The sequence below is a fragment of the Solanum pennellii genome, chromosome 1 (assembly GCF_001406875.1).
Source record: "Solanum pennellii chromosome 1, SPENNV200".
NCBI lineage: Eukaryota > Viridiplantae > Streptophyta > Magnoliopsida > Solanales > Solanaceae > Solanum > Solanum pennellii.
In genome coordinates this window covers 86,793,369-86,809,521 of record NC_028637.1, presented here as the reverse complement: position 1 = coordinate 86,809,521, position 16,153 = coordinate 86,793,369, and the positions used below count along the sequence as shown (strand labels likewise).

At 33.0% G+C, this 16,153-nt stretch overlaps 3 protein-coding genes across 3 annotated transcripts; 1 reads left to right on the top strand and 2 right to left on the bottom strand.

Moving 5' to 3' along the window:
- The first annotated feature begins 1,210 nt into the window (after positions 1-1,210).
- Positions 1,211-5,632, top strand: LOC107010136 (U1 small nuclear ribonucleoprotein C-like). Its single transcript, XM_015209390.2, has 5 exons — positions 1,211-1,331; positions 1,418-1,460; positions 4,269-4,310; positions 4,408-4,675; positions 5,001-5,632. The coding sequence occupies exons 1-5, from the start codon at positions 1,324-1,326 to the stop codon at positions 5,237-5,239; spliced, it is 600 nt and encodes a 199-aa protein (XP_015064876.1). The 5' UTR covers positions 1,211-1,323; the 3' UTR covers positions 5,240-5,632.
- A 537-nt stretch (positions 5,633-6,169) lies between these two features.
- Positions 6,170-8,574, bottom strand: LOC107014069. Its single transcript, XM_027914507.1, has 4 exons — positions 8,435-8,574; positions 8,071-8,188; positions 7,255-7,408; positions 6,170-6,809 (listed from the first exon to the last, which is right to left on the bottom strand). Exons 2-3 carry the CDS (start codon positions 8,159-8,161, stop codon positions 7,284-7,286), a joined length of 216 nt encoding a protein of 71 aa, XP_027770308.1. The 5' UTR covers positions 8,162-8,188; positions 8,435-8,574; the 3' UTR covers positions 6,170-6,809; positions 7,255-7,283.
- A 4,211-nt stretch (positions 8,575-12,785) lies between these two features.
- Positions 12,786-13,849, bottom strand: LOC107024478. Its single transcript, XM_015225466.1, has 4 exons — positions 13,711-13,849; positions 13,517-13,608; positions 13,231-13,385; positions 12,786-12,987 (listed from the first exon to the last, which is right to left on the bottom strand). The coding sequence occupies exons 1-4, from the start codon at positions 13,847-13,849 to the stop codon at positions 12,786-12,788; spliced, it is 588 nt and encodes a 195-aa protein (XP_015080952.1).
- Positions 13,850-16,153: the final 2,304 nt, after the last annotated feature.

Genomic DNA, 16,153 nt, shown 5'->3' with positions numbered 1-16,153 from the left:
CACTTACAATTTGCGATCTACTTTTAGCAATAATTATGCAGCTTTGTTTTTAGATTTGTATGATTCACATGTTTGTATAATTCGAAATTTGTATAGCTGTTTTAAGTTTACTTGTTTCTGTTTGTATAAATTTGGAGCTGATATACCCCTCGTTATAAAAGTGGCTCATATATGCCCTTACCGTTATACAAACGGCTCACATATACCCCTGCCGTTACAAAATGGCTCACATATACCCTTCATTTAACGGAAGTTAAAAAATTAGTTTTAAACTTATATTTATTACTTCTAATTTTTAAAAAAAAATTATTAAGGGGTATATATGATTCTTCTATCAAAGTTCAAGGTATATTTTAATTTTTTTCATACATAAATTATTTTTTGACTTCTTTTATTATAATTATTTGAGTTTCTTATTCTTATTTTATTTTTTTCTTTCAGTCCTTAGTTCAAAGAAAAAAAATTAAACTATTTTTTGTGTGTGTATTGTAATTTAATTTCGTATTTGAAGAAAAATTTTGGTAATCTACAATAAGTTTTACAAGAATATTAGTGAAACATAAATAAATTTGATTATCAAAATAATAATTATAAATTAGTCATTGAAACAAAAAGAAGTCAAAAAAAATATGTTTGACGAGGATTAAATTTACTTATATGGGATTATATTTTTTAGAAAAAAAAATAAAAATTTAGATTAAAATTATTTTTTTTTCATTTCCCTTAGAGGAAAAGGGTATATGTGAGCCATTTGTTACAAGTAGGGGTATATATGAGCCACTTTCATAACAAGGGGTGGGGTATATCAGCTCTAAATGGCAAAGTTGAGGGGTATATCAGACCCTTTTCCCTTTCAAGTTTGTATAAAAATAATTGAATTATACAATTGTATTCACGAATTATACAAACTCACGTGTAAATTAAACAAAATAAAACAATTTAAATCATAATTATAATTCGTAAATATACAAACTACAGCTATAAAATATAACTAAATTTATTATAATTACTGTTTTGCGAAAGTTCCTTCTTCAAAATTGAGTGAACAATTGAGTGAGAACCCGACAATGTGTTTCTTCACTAAATGGGCTAAACCATTTGCCTTTCCATACTAAAATTTGGGCTAATGGGCTTAAAATGGGTATTTACTAGAACCTTCTCGGCTTCAATCCTGTAGTAGTATTCGGAATTCCATTTTTGTTGCCGTCGATTAATCTGAATTCATATCAGTTACAATTCTCCGACGATCTTCCCGGAGAATAACTTTTGTGCAGAATTCGTCAATTTCATTGGCAAAGTAACTTCTTTCCTTTTGTTAAACCAATGCCTCGGTAAGCACAATATTTTTTCAGCTATTTTTTTTTCTCGATTTTATGCGCTTTCAATTCTATCGTTGATCATTTCTGTGATTTTTCAGGTATTTCTGTGACTATTGTGACACTTACTTGACACATGATTCGGTGAGTTTTCTGATTCTATTTTTAAGCTTCACTGTGAATTAAGGTCGTGATATGTTCTCTTCTGTTCTATTCTAATGGTAGCATTGTGTATTTGTATGTTGAAATTAGAACATTAATTTCATAAATTCATCAAAACTTTCAAACAGCTTATGGTCGGTAGTTTGATTGTTTTTTGGCAAGTATAGTTTGTAGTCTCCAGCAACACTTAATGCATTTAATTAGCAAATAAATCTAAATTTATTGTTTTTGATTAATTAGTCTGTTTGTCCAAAATTAAAATGTTTGAGTCGGCGTAATTTGCCAAGTTAAGACTTGAGATATATGCTTATAAGTTGTGTTAACTGTCTTTGAGGATACAAGAAAAGATAACAGTCCTAATGAGAATTGTTGTATAGTAGGTGACAACTTTTTAGTCTGAGAAAGAGCGCATTACTGAGGAAAGATTATGGAAAGAACAGCTACTACTTAAAATTCAATTCCATTTTTACATGCAAGAACTGTCTCATGGTATGTCCTAGGTTAAGCATTCGATGTTTATCATGTGTTGGATCTTTTACAATGTTAAGCACAGCTGAGTTTTTTAAGACTTGAGCGTAAACGGAATTTCTAGTTGTGGTTATCAGCAATTATGGCATAGACTTAGAGTCTGATTGGACCAGTGGAAATCCTAGTCCTCATTCCACAAATAATGCTCCCAGAGTTGGCAAAAGAGTTGCCACGTTTAATGAAGTTTCATGAGGCATATGCTCAAATAATTACTCCAGCGCAGATGGACTTTTGAGATCCATCTAGAAATGGGAAGAGAGCAGATTGAAACTAAGGGGGTTGACTATAAGCTAATTATCTAATGCGTTGGAGAACTGAAATATCATTTGGATATGGAACTATTTGGATTGCCTGGAAACAAAAAGTGCTTCGCAATTGATCACCACTTGTCCTATTCATATATGCAAATAAGTTGCAGATCATCAATTAGTAGTGTAGCACATGATGCAATAGCATTTTATATCATAGTTCTTTTACTACTGATGTATAATTAGTTTATAATTAGTTTATAATTAGTTGCTTCTTTAGTGGGCATTTACACCAACTAGGCTGAAGTAATGTGACAGTATAGCATGAAAAGGTATAAAGCTCTTAAATCTTGATAACAACTTTTTGAGAAGAAAAAACTTTCATTTCTCTTTCTATGCACCTCGAGTGATGACTCAGCAAAGGATTATCCGCCAAGTTTTTTGGAAGCTTTTGTCATGTCAAAATCTAGTAAATAATTCTTTGCTCTTTCTTCTTTAGAAGATAATGTATAGTAGAACATATCACAGACTGGATATCAATATAGCAATTTACTGTTGAACCAATCAAGATAGGGGTTTGAGTGAAACCAGTGACTGCAGACAAGACATGAATTGGGATGATATTGGAAGCTTGATCCTAGTGATTCTGGTGCTGGATTTTAGTCAGAACTGATGTGCTAAATGTGATACTAAAGCTGAGGACTAGAATCACAGCATAAGACAGAAAATATTTTAGTACCTTATAAATCAATGCCCTCTTTTAGCATTTTGAGTGGAATGAAAGAATATACAAATTTTCTGGTAATGTTGGAAAGTAACATTGACCTTTAATCAGATTGTTTGAAGGCTGTAAACCACAAGCATAAACATATGCAGAATTTCATAGGAAAGGTCGATTTAGTTGTCATACAAGAGAATCAATGATGTTGACTGCAATGATTCTGAGGCACTTCATATTTCATATAAGAAGAAAAGACAAAGTACAAGTTTGATAGCTAAGCTCACTTCATTTCTCCCAAAAAATAAAATAGAAGATTGATAGCTGGTTTGTCCAAAAATCTTTTGGGGAATTACAAGAAGGTGTCCACTATTAAATTTATCTGATTTTCGGGAAAGAAGACAAGCGCGAGTAAATTAGGAACAATGCAGATTCCTAAAAGATAATGTTGTAGAACTTGAGAATTCAGTAGGTCTTGTTGTAACAAAAGACAAGTTGTAAAAGAACTCATTTGATATGGACAAAAGGTGTGTGTTTAAAGCTCACTCTCAACATTGAATGACTATTCCCTTGGTGCAAAAAATAAACTATAAGAAAGTTTTATTTGATTTGTACTACCTTGGCTTAATACTATAGTGTGTTTGAAAGTTTTATTTGATTTGTACTACCTTGGCTTAATACTATAGTGTGTTTGACTGTGGGGGTGGAACTAGTCTGGTTGCAGCCAGAATTTTGGAGCAGTTGTAGGTGCAAAGAACCAACATATATGTGTGGGAAAGTTAATCTTGTTGAACCTATCCAATTTTGGATCTTTCAGCATCTTAAGCCTTAAGCAATAACTTGTTCCCCGGTGGAAACTCTGAGCTTTATCCGAATGATGCTCTTATTTATCAAAACTCAGCACATAAATCACTTGATGCTATGGTGTATCTTCTGAACTGGAAATATTTTATTGGTGACTTGAGATCAGCTGTACAAATCTTGATGCTAATATTTTCTTTTCTATTTTGATCATTAAACAAGAACGTCTTGATGCGAATATTCGTCATACTTTATAGTGGTACTTGTAATTCTGCTGCACAAAATGTAATATTTTTCTGCAACTCCTGGGAGTTGTGCACTGTACTGTTCAAAACAAAACTTCTGGGAGTTGTGCAGTCTATTGTGTGAATGATCTGAAACGGTTTTAGATTGTCCTCTGCTTCTTGTTGCTTGGAGATCTGATTCATTTTATTTTGAGAATGGTAACTCTACTCGGAGGTCTAATTTCTTAAATTTTTTCTCTTAAATTCTCAGCCTTCTGTCAGAAAACAGCATAATGCCGGTTACAAACACAAGGTGTGTGTTCATTTTTTGCAACTTTTCTGACAATCCTGTCTCCTAGCATGAATGCCACGTTCTCTGTGATTCTACTGACGTTAGGAATTGTTTTCAGGCTAATGTACGGTCTTATTATCTGAAGCTTGAGGAGGAGCAAACACAGATTCTGATAGATCAGAAAATCAAGGAGCGCCTTGGGCAGGCAGTAGCCTACCAGCAAATAGGTGCAGCTTATAATCAACATCTTGCTGCCTTCCCTGGTCAAAGACCCTGCCTACCTATGATGCCACCTCCTATGCTGCCTGTTCCAGGAGTGATGCCCCCACAATTAATGGCAGGTGCCAGGCCTCCCATTTTGCCAGTGCCAGTTCTTGGTGCTCCAGGTACCAATCCATGTGATTTGTTTGGTGATCCCTCAATATTTTCTGCCACGTGTTGGTATCTATGTTTATCAGACTGTCTCCGTTTTTTTTCGTTTTGTACATTGAGTGGGATAATATCCTTCTGTAGGTATTTTATGATGGACTTACTGTTATGAAGCACGCCCCACCCCCACAATTTAGGTTGAGGCATTTTCGTCAGTTCCAGAAGTTAATGATTGGTGTCAATAGAAGTTCTGTAGATAGTTTGTTACACTTGCTGCAGGTTAATGAACAGTCAGGTGGAAACAGCATTACTCTGATCTTAACTTCTTGATGTCCTTTTTAGGTTATTCAGCAGTTCCTCCAACTGCACCAACTGCAGGGCAGATGCCACCTGTTGCATCCTTGCCGATGCAACCCAATGCTTTTCCAGCTCCTCCTGCACTGAATCCCCTTGTAGGTGTTCCAGGTGGAAGCCCTCCACCTAGTGTAGGCAGCGCCCCTTTTCCTGCTACACAATCAATGTACCAGCCAAATCCCAATGGAATTGCTGCCTCTTCTGCTAATGAGACAACAACCAGCTAAGTTTGTGCTCAAGCCAGTGATATTTTGACCATCTTCTGTGTTCTCAGTAGGATATTATGGTTTTGGATGAAATGGCAAAAGAACAATGGCTTCTTAAGGCGTACCGGTACTTAACATCATCAAGTTCTCCTGATAATTGTAGAGAAGAGAGAACTTTTGCTTCTAGGAAGAATATCATGTCCTTGATCTGATTTAATGAGTATTTGCTGGTTCTCATGTATTGTACCTTAAATCTCAAAAAAGGAAACTCGGATTTCTTCTCAGTACTAAACTACTCTACCAATAACCCTTACACTATGTTTGGATTATTGTTATCCATTGTATTGTACCGTTGTTATACATACAATGTCTGTTTTGATTGTTACTTAAAACGTATTGTACTGTATTGTTAAATTTCGTTGTTACGTAACAATGGGAACTCCTATTTTATGGAACAACCAATTTGAAATGGAGCCTTAAAGGTTTTCCTTCGTCTTATTGTTCACAGGAATCTATTAATTTAGGATTTGTGAAACTATACCGTTATCAAGAACAGAGGAGATGAGTAATGGTCAAATTCATGCATTCTCTACCCTTAAATAACACCACATAGCTATCCAATTCGAGGACCAATACATGTGAATTAAGATAAATTCAAGTTTTGAACTTAATGGGTTTTTCATTGTGATTTTTTTTAAAATATAGGTTGTAAACTTATTACTAACGTTTAAATGAATTATGCGCACGTGTATCTCTATAATATAAGCAACAAACGATTAGTAATTCTTCACACTACAGATACACCTCTAAGGACTGAGGTGAACAGCACAATTCAAAGTAGTTAATTCAACTACTAGGAGACTTTTGTGAAACATACAAGGAGCTATGCCAGACTGGAACACAAAGTGAAAAGCCTTATTCATCAGAGAGCTAATTATCCAACAACGATAGTTAAAACTGAGTGCAACAAAGGTGCTTTACTCTAATTAGAGCTTAAGTTCTCCAACTCTAATATCATAAAGCCTATCACTTTACACATAACTTATACATCTAATAAGGTTCCTGTCAGAGGTGAACGCCAATAAATCTGGGGTCGTGATGCAGCTATACCCTAAAATGTTCTTGCGAGAAATGAGAATAGTCTTCTGTGGTTCAGCATTTTAAGGAACTATGAGAGGAGTAAAGGTATAATTCAACCCTCTCACACACACAAAAGAAGGGGAGAGAATAAAAAATTAGTGGAATAAATACATATTGTCAAATGGCTATCTAGTCCACTATTTTTCTCAGAGGTGCCACTGATTGTTTCTCTTACCCATGCAGATCCAAGAAAGCAAAGTACTAATCTTGAGAGATTAAGGAAAACAACAAGTAGGGTTCCACAAGTTTTACAATTTGAGATATCCCAATTTTGCCTCCACAGAACTTGTTCACCACATGCTAAGTCAAGTGACAACCAAGCTGATGATACAATCAGTTGTAAGTTGTAACACGCTCTTCAATAAACGTTTGATGAGAAATATCAATAGGAGCAAGCTGAAAATAGCACTACGTCAGGGCAATTTTCCTTCAAAGCCAATCCCTGAGTTGCCTGTAAAGAGACATAATTGCATCAATATAACATCAAGAATAGTCCCACTGTGTGTCATGATCTTCACACAGGTCAAATGTGTCCTAAGCAATCTATAAAACATATCTTCCTTCTCTTCATTGCCAATAGATAAGTTTCATCACTAACTGCTAAATAGTTGCTTGACCAAGTAAAGACATACATAGCCAATCCTGTTATTTTGGTTGTGAACCAATCGAATAGGGTGGTGATAAAACAAGTTCATTTGACTAAATTGAGACACCTTGTTTTAAATTAGGTCAGACTGCATTCTGATTTTAGACTTCTACCACAATTTCCCTGTTTTCCATTCTATTATTGGACGGATCTTATTGTTTTGCAATGAGGACTTGGCTTAAAATTCAGTATTAGAAAGGACTTAATTTACTTGTTAAGTTCTCAGCAGTGTTTAGCAGCTAGGAATTACCTTATAATTCTCTAACCGAAGTGACAGAGCTAAGAATCCTTTCTTGCTTCTGCCTCCTGATGTCTCCATGGATTAAGAGCGTCTCTGACAGCCTTGGCTTCAGGAGAATTCTCCCATGCTCTCTTTTCCGCTTCTAGAACAGTCACCTTATCATCTGACACAAATCGCTATTAAGATAAGCAGCATACTCTTTCTTCCGAGAAAAAAAAGCGGTGACACTCAATCAAACCTCTAACATGCTGATATTGTAAGATTAAACCATTATCATTAGCACAACAGACACAAAGAAGGAGAGAATGCATGAGCAAAATTAGGCTTCTAGTATAAGTCAGATCCAAAGCCCAATGACAGTGATCTCTAAAACGTAGGGGATGATTGCGATCAATAACTAGATCTCAATCAAAGTATGGATCGGCTAATATGAATCATTTGTATTCATTCAACTGAATTCAGGTCCATTTCATTCCACAAGTCCTCTAGAATACATTATGATAAAAAGAAAATCTAAATATTTCCAAACTGACTGGCATTGCCAATCTCTCATTTTCATTCATTTTATTTTTACGACTGTAGTGTCTAGACCAACTTTCATCCAGCTCGACTAATTCCCCTATCACCTCTCACTGACAACAACAACAGGTACATGCAACTCTGTCCACCAAGGTTAGAACATATGGGAAGAACCGCCCCATTTAATCAAAGATTCAATTTTCTTTTTATAATTTTTTAGAAATGAATAATGGGTCAAGGCATACATGAGAACAGAAAGAAAAAGAAAAGTAAAGACGATAGAAAAAAAAAGGATAGTTTTCATACAAAATCCAGTCTTAATCATGAAAAACTCCATGGAACCTCCAATCATGGCCGAAACAACAGCAATTTTCATATACCAATCCCAGAATTTCATTTTACCCTTGTAAAACTGCTTCAATTCCTGCAAATCAAAAGAGAATTTTCACGAATCGAGCAACAGTCGGATAAAGCTAATGCCAGTACCGTATTGTAAAGCAACTCGATACAAAAATCACCAAAAATTAAAATTGTTGATCCTATCGATTTCCCCTCCTCTGTTAACTCAATCAAGCATCTATAATCTCAAATTAGTTAGAAACATTGCATAAATTCTTATTATTCCTATTCAACTGATTCATCAATCATCAAATAGTAAGATTAATTTTACCTAGTCGCCCGAGCAATACTGATTCTTCTTCTTCTCAGTTTTCTCGATTTTTCAGTTGAATAAAAATCCATAGGTTTGCTTTCCTGTTTGTGTAAGTGGGGCGGGTCAGTACCCATTACGGCCCAATATTTGGGTCTATGGATCCCTATATCATTTTATGAGAAAATTAGATTTCAAATCAAAGTTCCCTACTTAAAAAAAAACTCAATTTTCACTTATTTATTATTATTATTTGTTATAAAGGAGAGCAAAATGCAATATAAATAAGAAATGAAAGACAAATACTAATGAAAAATATAGAGTAGACAATATTCTTTTTTATCTCTTTTGTTGTGTATTTTCTAAGGGTGAAGATCATCCTTTTATAGGATGTTTAAATCATCTTTTACAATATTTGATAATACGTTACTATAATAATTAATTAATATAATAAATGTAAACATTACGTTAGGATATGTTAAAGAAACATCCACATAATTAAGTGGATTTGTAACACTCCCCCTTGGATGCTTATAGATAATATGCCTCGTTAAAATCTTACTAGGAAAAATTTCGTGGGAAAAAGCCTAGAAAAGGCAAAACAGTACACACATCTTGTAATACGCTTTGAGTGCTGCCTCATTAAAAACCTTACCAGGAAAACCCAATGGGACAAAACCATGGCTAAAGGGAAAAAGAGTACAGCGCGTATTTGCTCCCCCTCATGAAAAACTTACTTGATATCTTGGAGACGACGCATCCCAATCTTATATCTTAGCTTCTCAAGTGTTGACGTTGGCAATGCCTTAAAGAATAAATCTGCAAGATTATCACTTGAACGAATCTGTTGAACATTTATCTCACCATTTTGTTAAAGATCATGTGTGAAAAAGAACTTAGGTGAAATATGTTTTATTCGATCTCCTTTGATATATCCTCCCTTTAATTGAGCTATGCAAGCCGCATTATCTTCATACAATATTGTTGGAGTCTTTGTTTGCACAGAAAGACCACATAATTGCAGAATGTGTTGAGTCATTGATCTCAACTATACACACTCTCGACTGGCTTCATGAATGACTATTATCTTTGCATGATTTGAAAGAAGTAGCAACTATTGTTTGCTTCATCGAATGTCACGATACAGCTGTACCTCCATAGGTGGATAAATAGTCTGTCTGAGATTGAATTTTATGCGAATCAGACAAATACCCTGCATCTGCATAACCGATCAATTCTGACTTGGATGCATTAGAATACAACAATCTCATATCAATTGTTCCTTGAAGATATCTGAAGATATGTTTAACAGCTTTCCAATGTCTTCTTGTTGGACATGAGCTAAATCTTGCCAATAAACTTAATGCGAAATAAATATCTGGTCGGGTATTGTTCGCAAGGTACATTAGTGCCCCAATAGCACTGAGATATGGTGTTTCATCACCAAGATTCTTTTCATCACTTTCTTGAGGTCGGAATCGATTTTTATTTATATCAAGAGAGATTCACAACCATCAGGGTACTCAATGGGTGTGATTTATCCATGTAAAAAACTTTTCAAAACCTTTTCAGTATATGTTGATCGATGGATAAATATTTCATTTGTCAAAGTTTAATCTGAAGGCCAAGACAAATTTTTGTCTTACCAAGATCTTTAATTTAAATTCTTTCTTCAAACACTCAATGACTTTTAAAAGATCTTTAGGAGTTCCAATAATGCTTAAGTCATCAACATAAACATATATTATTACAAATTCAGATTTTGACCTTTGTATAAAAATACAAGGACAAATAGGGTCATTCTCGTACCCTTCTTTTAGCAAATATTCGCTAAGATGATTATACCACATTCGGCCTACTTGTTTTAATCCATATAAGAATTTTTGAAGCTTTATTGAACAACTTTCTTTTGAATTTTTATATGCTTCAGGCACGTTAAATGCTTCAAGGATTTTCATAAAAATATTGTGGTCTAGTGAGCCATATAAATAAGTTGTGACAACATCCATTAGATGAATTTCAAGCTTTTCATGAACTGTCATATTTATCAGATACCTGAAGGTAATTGCATTTACCACAGGAGAATACGTATCCTCATAATCAATGTCAGGCCTTTGTGAAAATCCTTGTGCCACAAGTTGTGCTCTATATCTTACGACTTTACCACTTTCATTGTATTTTCGCACAAAAATCCATTTATACCTCACTGGCTTGATACTTTCAGGTGTTCGGACTATTGGTCCAAAAACTTCACGTTTTTCAAGTGAAGCCAATTCTGTTTGAATTGCTTCCTTCCATTTTGGACAATGTCTACACTCGTTGACAGATCTTGGTTTCAAATTCTCATTTTGTTGCATTATTTCAACTGCAACATTATAGGCAATAATATTATCCACCACAATATTATTTCGATTTCACCTTTTTCTCGTCGAGACATAATTTATAGAGATTTTCTCATTCTCATTATTTTCAGGTACATGGATCTCTTTTGTGGTGTCATCATTTATTATGTCTCAGAGCTCTTCATGAGCAATTGCTTCTATATTATGATCATCATCTTGATCATTTATTCCTTTTATTTTTCGAGAATTTTTATCCTTGGAACCAATTGGTCTACCACGTTTTAAGCGTGGTCCAGACTCATTTGCCTTAACATTTTGTCCTATAGGGACATCAACTCAAACTTGAGCATTAGCAGCTGCAATATATGATTTAGTAATCCGTGGAAGGTTAGTAAATGCATCCGGCAGTTGATTTGCAATATTTTGCAAATAAATTATCTTTTGAACTTCTTGCTCACATTGATTTGTTCGAGGATCTAAATGAGACAGTGAAAGTGAATTTCAATCTATCTCACTTTTTAACTGTTTTTGCTCTCCCCCTAATGTTGGGTAAACTGATTCATCAAAATGACAATCAAAAAACCTTGCCGTAAATAAATCTCCAGTTCTAGATTCCAAATATTTTATAATAGAACGAGATTCATACCCAACATATATGTTCAACATTCTTTGGGGACCCATCTTTGTGCGTTGTGATGGAGCAATTGGAACATATACCGCACAACCAAAGATTCCAAGATGGAAAATGGTTGACTCCTGATCAAAAATCAATTGTAATGGGGAGATATCATAATAACTGGTTGTCCTTATGCGCACAAGTGCTGCTGCATACAAAATAGCATGCTCCCAAATCGAAACAGACAACTTTGTTCTCATCAACAAGTGTCTAGCTATCAATTGAAGACGTTTAATCAATGACTCTGCTAAACCATTTGGAGTATGAACATGTGCAACAGGATGTTCAACTGTTATTCCAGTGGACAAACAATAGTCATTAAATGTCTGAGATGTAAACTCACCAGCATTATCAAGACGAATTATTTTTATTGCATAATCTGAAAGTTGTGCTTTTAACCTTATTGTTTGAGCCAACAACCTCACAAAGTCATATTGCGAGTTGATAATAAGCACACATGAGACCATCTTGTAGATGCATCTATCAAGACCATATAAATTTAAATGGTCCACATGCAGGGTGAATAGGTCCACATATATCACCCTGTATCCGCTCCAGAAATACAGGGTATTCTACCCCAACCTTAGCTATTGATGGTTTGATAACCAACTTTCCTTGTGAACAAGTAGCACATGAGAATTCCTTTGATTGAAGAACATTTTGGTTCTTCAAAGTATGCCCATGTGAATTCTCAATTACTTTGCGCATCATATTATAACCGTGATGGCTCAAGCGGTCATGCTAAATGATAAAATCATTAGAATCAGTAAGCCTTTTGTTTACTAGGACATTTGATTCAACTGTATCAATATTTGTATGGTACAACCCTGAAGAAAGTGCTGGCAATTTTTCATGCACAGTTTTCTTATCTGCATTTATTGTAGTAATATAAAGGTATTCCACCTTTCCTTCATTCGCAGTCTCAACATGATAGCCATTTTGGTAAATAACCTTGAAACTTAACAAGTTACTATGAGACTTACTACAATGCAATGCATTATCAATTACCAATAATGTTCCTCCAGGTAGTAATAAGGTCGCTCTTCCAGAGCCCTCAATCAATTTTGTACTATCGGATATTGTATTAACATATGCCTTTTTCATTATCAAACGAGAGAAATATTTCTTTTCTCTTAGTATCGTATAAGTTATGGCGCTGTCCAAAAGATACATATCTCCACTACTCATTTTGGATCCAACTGATGACTGAAAATTTTTATTTATCTTCACAAGAATAAAAAATACATAATAAGAAGTACGAAATTTAGCAAAAGAAATCTTAAGTACATAAACTTTAATTAAGACATTAAAAATAAATAAAAACATTATTCATTTCCTAGTTCAATTATCAATCTCAATTGTGATCCCCAAAGAAGTCCTCAGCTTCCAGATGAGTAATATCATCCAGCTCATCAAAAGCATCATCTTTCAATGCTAAGTTTGCCTCAACATTCTCATTATATTTTTGAGAAGATCCTACCTGAATATCATCTTTGAGAGTCAAATGTGACTCTACTCGGGCTTTAGAAGAGGAGGCGCCACCTTTATTTCCTTTCCTTTTAAAAGAATTTTGATACAACCTGACAAAATTCTCAGGTGCTCGACATTCATTTTTTCAGTGACCTTTAAGGCCACAACGATGGCAGTGATCTCCCTTTTCTTTAGAAGGATTATTTTGAGAACTTATATTGTTCTCCCTTTTGTTATGACCACCACCTCGACGATTACTATAACGTCTTTTGCCTTTGTCACGCCCGGACACATTGTCATGACCTCAATTATTTTGTCTTATTTCAGACTGGCCGTGTGCATCAACCGTGTGTGCCTCCTGTAATGGAGCACTTCTAGCGGGGCGGGCTTCATGATTTTTCATCAAAAGATCATTATGTTGCTCAGCCACCAGAAGGTATGAGATCAATTCAGAGTATTTCTGAAAACCCTTTTCACGATATTGCTGTTGCAATATCATATTAGAGGCATGAAAAGTAGTTAGTGTCTTTTCTAACATGTTCTCATCTTTTATTGTTTCCCACATAATTTTAATTGGAAAGTTATTCCAAATGCAACAGAGTTATACTTAATTACAGTTTTATAATCTTGAAACCGTAAGTATATCCACTCATAACGAGCCCTTGGCAATACTGTTGCCTTGAGGTGGTCATACCTCCCTTTCAAACCTATCCACAATTCAAGTGGATCTTTAACTATTAGGTATTCAACCTTCAGGCTTTCATCAAGATGATGGCGCAGGAAAATCATAGCTTTCGTTTTATCCTAACTTGATGCCGTATTTCCTTCGATTATACTATCACCAAAATCCTTAGCGGTAAGGTGAATTTCAGCATCAAGTACCCATGACAAATAATTCTTTCCAGAAATGTCAAGTGCCACAAATTCAAGTTTTGATAAATTCGACATGATGAAAACTATCATAAAATAATTTTGAGTTAATATTATGATGTTGGTTTCTTTACAATAAATTGTAATGTTAATATTAAATGATTAAGAATTAGTATAGAATATAATATAGGAAAAACTTCACAATATGAAAAACATCCATATATGTTCAAGAAAAATAGCTATGTTTTATTTTTTTCATGTTATATGGATATGATTAGACTATAAATAGCAAAGTTAATTTTATACAAATAAATATTTTTTATATTATATACATTTAAGATAATAAATAAATATTAAATAGGAAAGTAATTATAATTGAATCCCTAATTAATGGCAGACACATTTGTTATCTTTTTCCATGTTTATCATCATCAAAAAAATTTCTTTCATCAATATCATATATAATATATTTTCTATTTTCCCCTCAAATTCATTCAAAAATACTTTACATCATTGCCGGAGTGATTTTTGTGATTTGTATCCATCAGGTATCATTTAATTGCATACTTATCTCGTACTTATACAGTTTAATACCCTCAAAAAATTGTATTCTTTTTTTTGCTCGTTTGTCTACTTATACAGTTTGATACCCACAAATTGTATCTTTTTTGCACGTTTATATAATGTATCCATATTTTTGCTTAACAACAGTGTTGAAATGTATTCATATTTATATACATAGATACTTGTATTGTTATATAAGCACAAGTTAAAATGTTATTTACGAATACAATTATATCTAGATATACAAGTACTACATCCAAGATAAAAAGTTGATTAGGGAATACAAGTACATTTGTATCCAACGTATTCATTTTTGTGTTTGACAACAATGTATTCATTGTATTCAATATTGGTGTATTCATTTTTGTAACTAGTGTATCTATTGTCATGTAGTTCTCCTATTTAAAATCGAAATACTTAACCTTCATTCACAAATTCAACAATTTGCTTACAATAATAACTTAAATAAATGAAAAAAAAATATAAATACCTTTACAATGCTAGAATAAGAAATATGGAGACAACAAGAAAATTGAATATGATGTATCACAATTTTTGTTAAACTGAAAAAGAATACGATCTGATATGTCTTTAAATAAGTATTTTTTTACTTATAAAGTTAATTATGGAAAGTTTCTCATTGTATGATGTAACGTAAGGATAGTGGTTATATTTAGAGTCAATTCCGTATTTAGTTTCTTGTACTTCAAGATGTATTAGTGTATAAATAAAAAAAAATTATACTAAAATACAGCAAAAAAGTGATATAAATTATAGTCATTTATTGTAAATAACATACTTATAGCTATTGATATTATTAACCCTATAAATATAGTTATTTTTGTAAGTTGCTCTATAATATATGCATGAACATCGGATGTTACAAAAGCATGTAACTCAAAAGTATGAAACGGCAATTATTTTATAAAATTTATTACTAGTTCAATAGTTATTAACACTAAAGTTCCGTAAGATTTTTTTTAAGTCGTATTTAATATGGTACTATTATTCTTTATGACACACACCAATATTTATCATAAATTAATGACCAAAAAAATACGATTATTTTAACTAACATGTTATTGTATGCCCTAATATTTAATTTAGAGTTACAAGTTACTAACATATAAACAACATAAAAATATATATGTGAAACGTATTGATTATTATGCCTAGTAAAGTGTTATAATAATACCTAAAACAAGTTATATATGCAGTAATAAAAATACTAATCAAAGATTTATGCAAGTTCTATTAGAGATTTTATAAGCACACAAATATATACCTGACTCTGAAAGAAAGTTGATCAACTTTTAGGAATTAATTTCGAATTAAGTATGTCTCAGTTGGTTAGAGACTCGTGCTGATAACATGCTATAAAAGGAGAGCAAAATGCAATAATACTAAACAAGAAATGGAAAACAATGGAAAATATAGAGTAGACAATATTTTTTTATCTCTTTTGTTGTGTATTTTCTAAAGGTGTAGATCATCCTTTTATAGGATGTTTAAATCATCCTTTTACAATATTTGATAATACGTTACCATAATAATTAATTAATATAATAAATGTAAATATTACGTTAGGATATGTTAAAGAAATATCCACACAATTAAGTGGATTTGTAACATTATTATTATTATTATTATTATTATTATTATTATTATTTATTATTATTATTATTATTATAAACGGCAATTTGCTCATTTTAATTTAGAGTTAGATGTCAAAAATATATTTAAATGATAGTTTTTGAGTTTTATATTTAAATTATTATTAGTGTGAGAAACACACCTAAATTATATATTGCTCATTAG

Coding starts and splice junctions, on each gene's coding strand:
- LOC107010136 (XM_015209390.2), top strand. Junction 1,461..4,268: donor CTTACTTGACACATGATTCG/GTGAGTTTTCTG, acceptor TTAAATTCTCAG/CCTTCTGTCAGAAAACAGCA. Junction 4,311..4,407: donor ATGCCGGTTACAAACACAAG/GTGTGTGTTCAT, acceptor AATTGTTTTCAG/GCTAATGTACGGTCTTATTA.
- LOC107014069 (XM_027914507.1), bottom strand. CDS start 8,161: ATGAAATTCTGGGATTGGTATATGAAAATTGCTGTTGTTTCGGCCATG. Junction 7,409..8,070: donor CATGATTAAGACTGGATTTT/GTATGAAAACTA, acceptor GATTTGTGTCAG/ATGATAAGGTGACTGTTCTA.
- LOC107024478 (XM_015225466.1), bottom strand. CDS start 13,849: ATGTCGAATTTATCAAAACTTGAATTTGTGGCACTTGACATTTCTGGA. Junction 13,609..13,710: donor CGAAGGAAATACGGCATCAA/GTTAGGATAAAA, acceptor AATTGTGGATAG/GTTTGAAAGGGAGGTATGAC. Junction 13,386..13,516: donor GGTTTCAAGATTATAAAACT/GTAATTAAGTAT, acceptor ATATTGCAACAG/CAATATCGTGAAAAGGGTTT.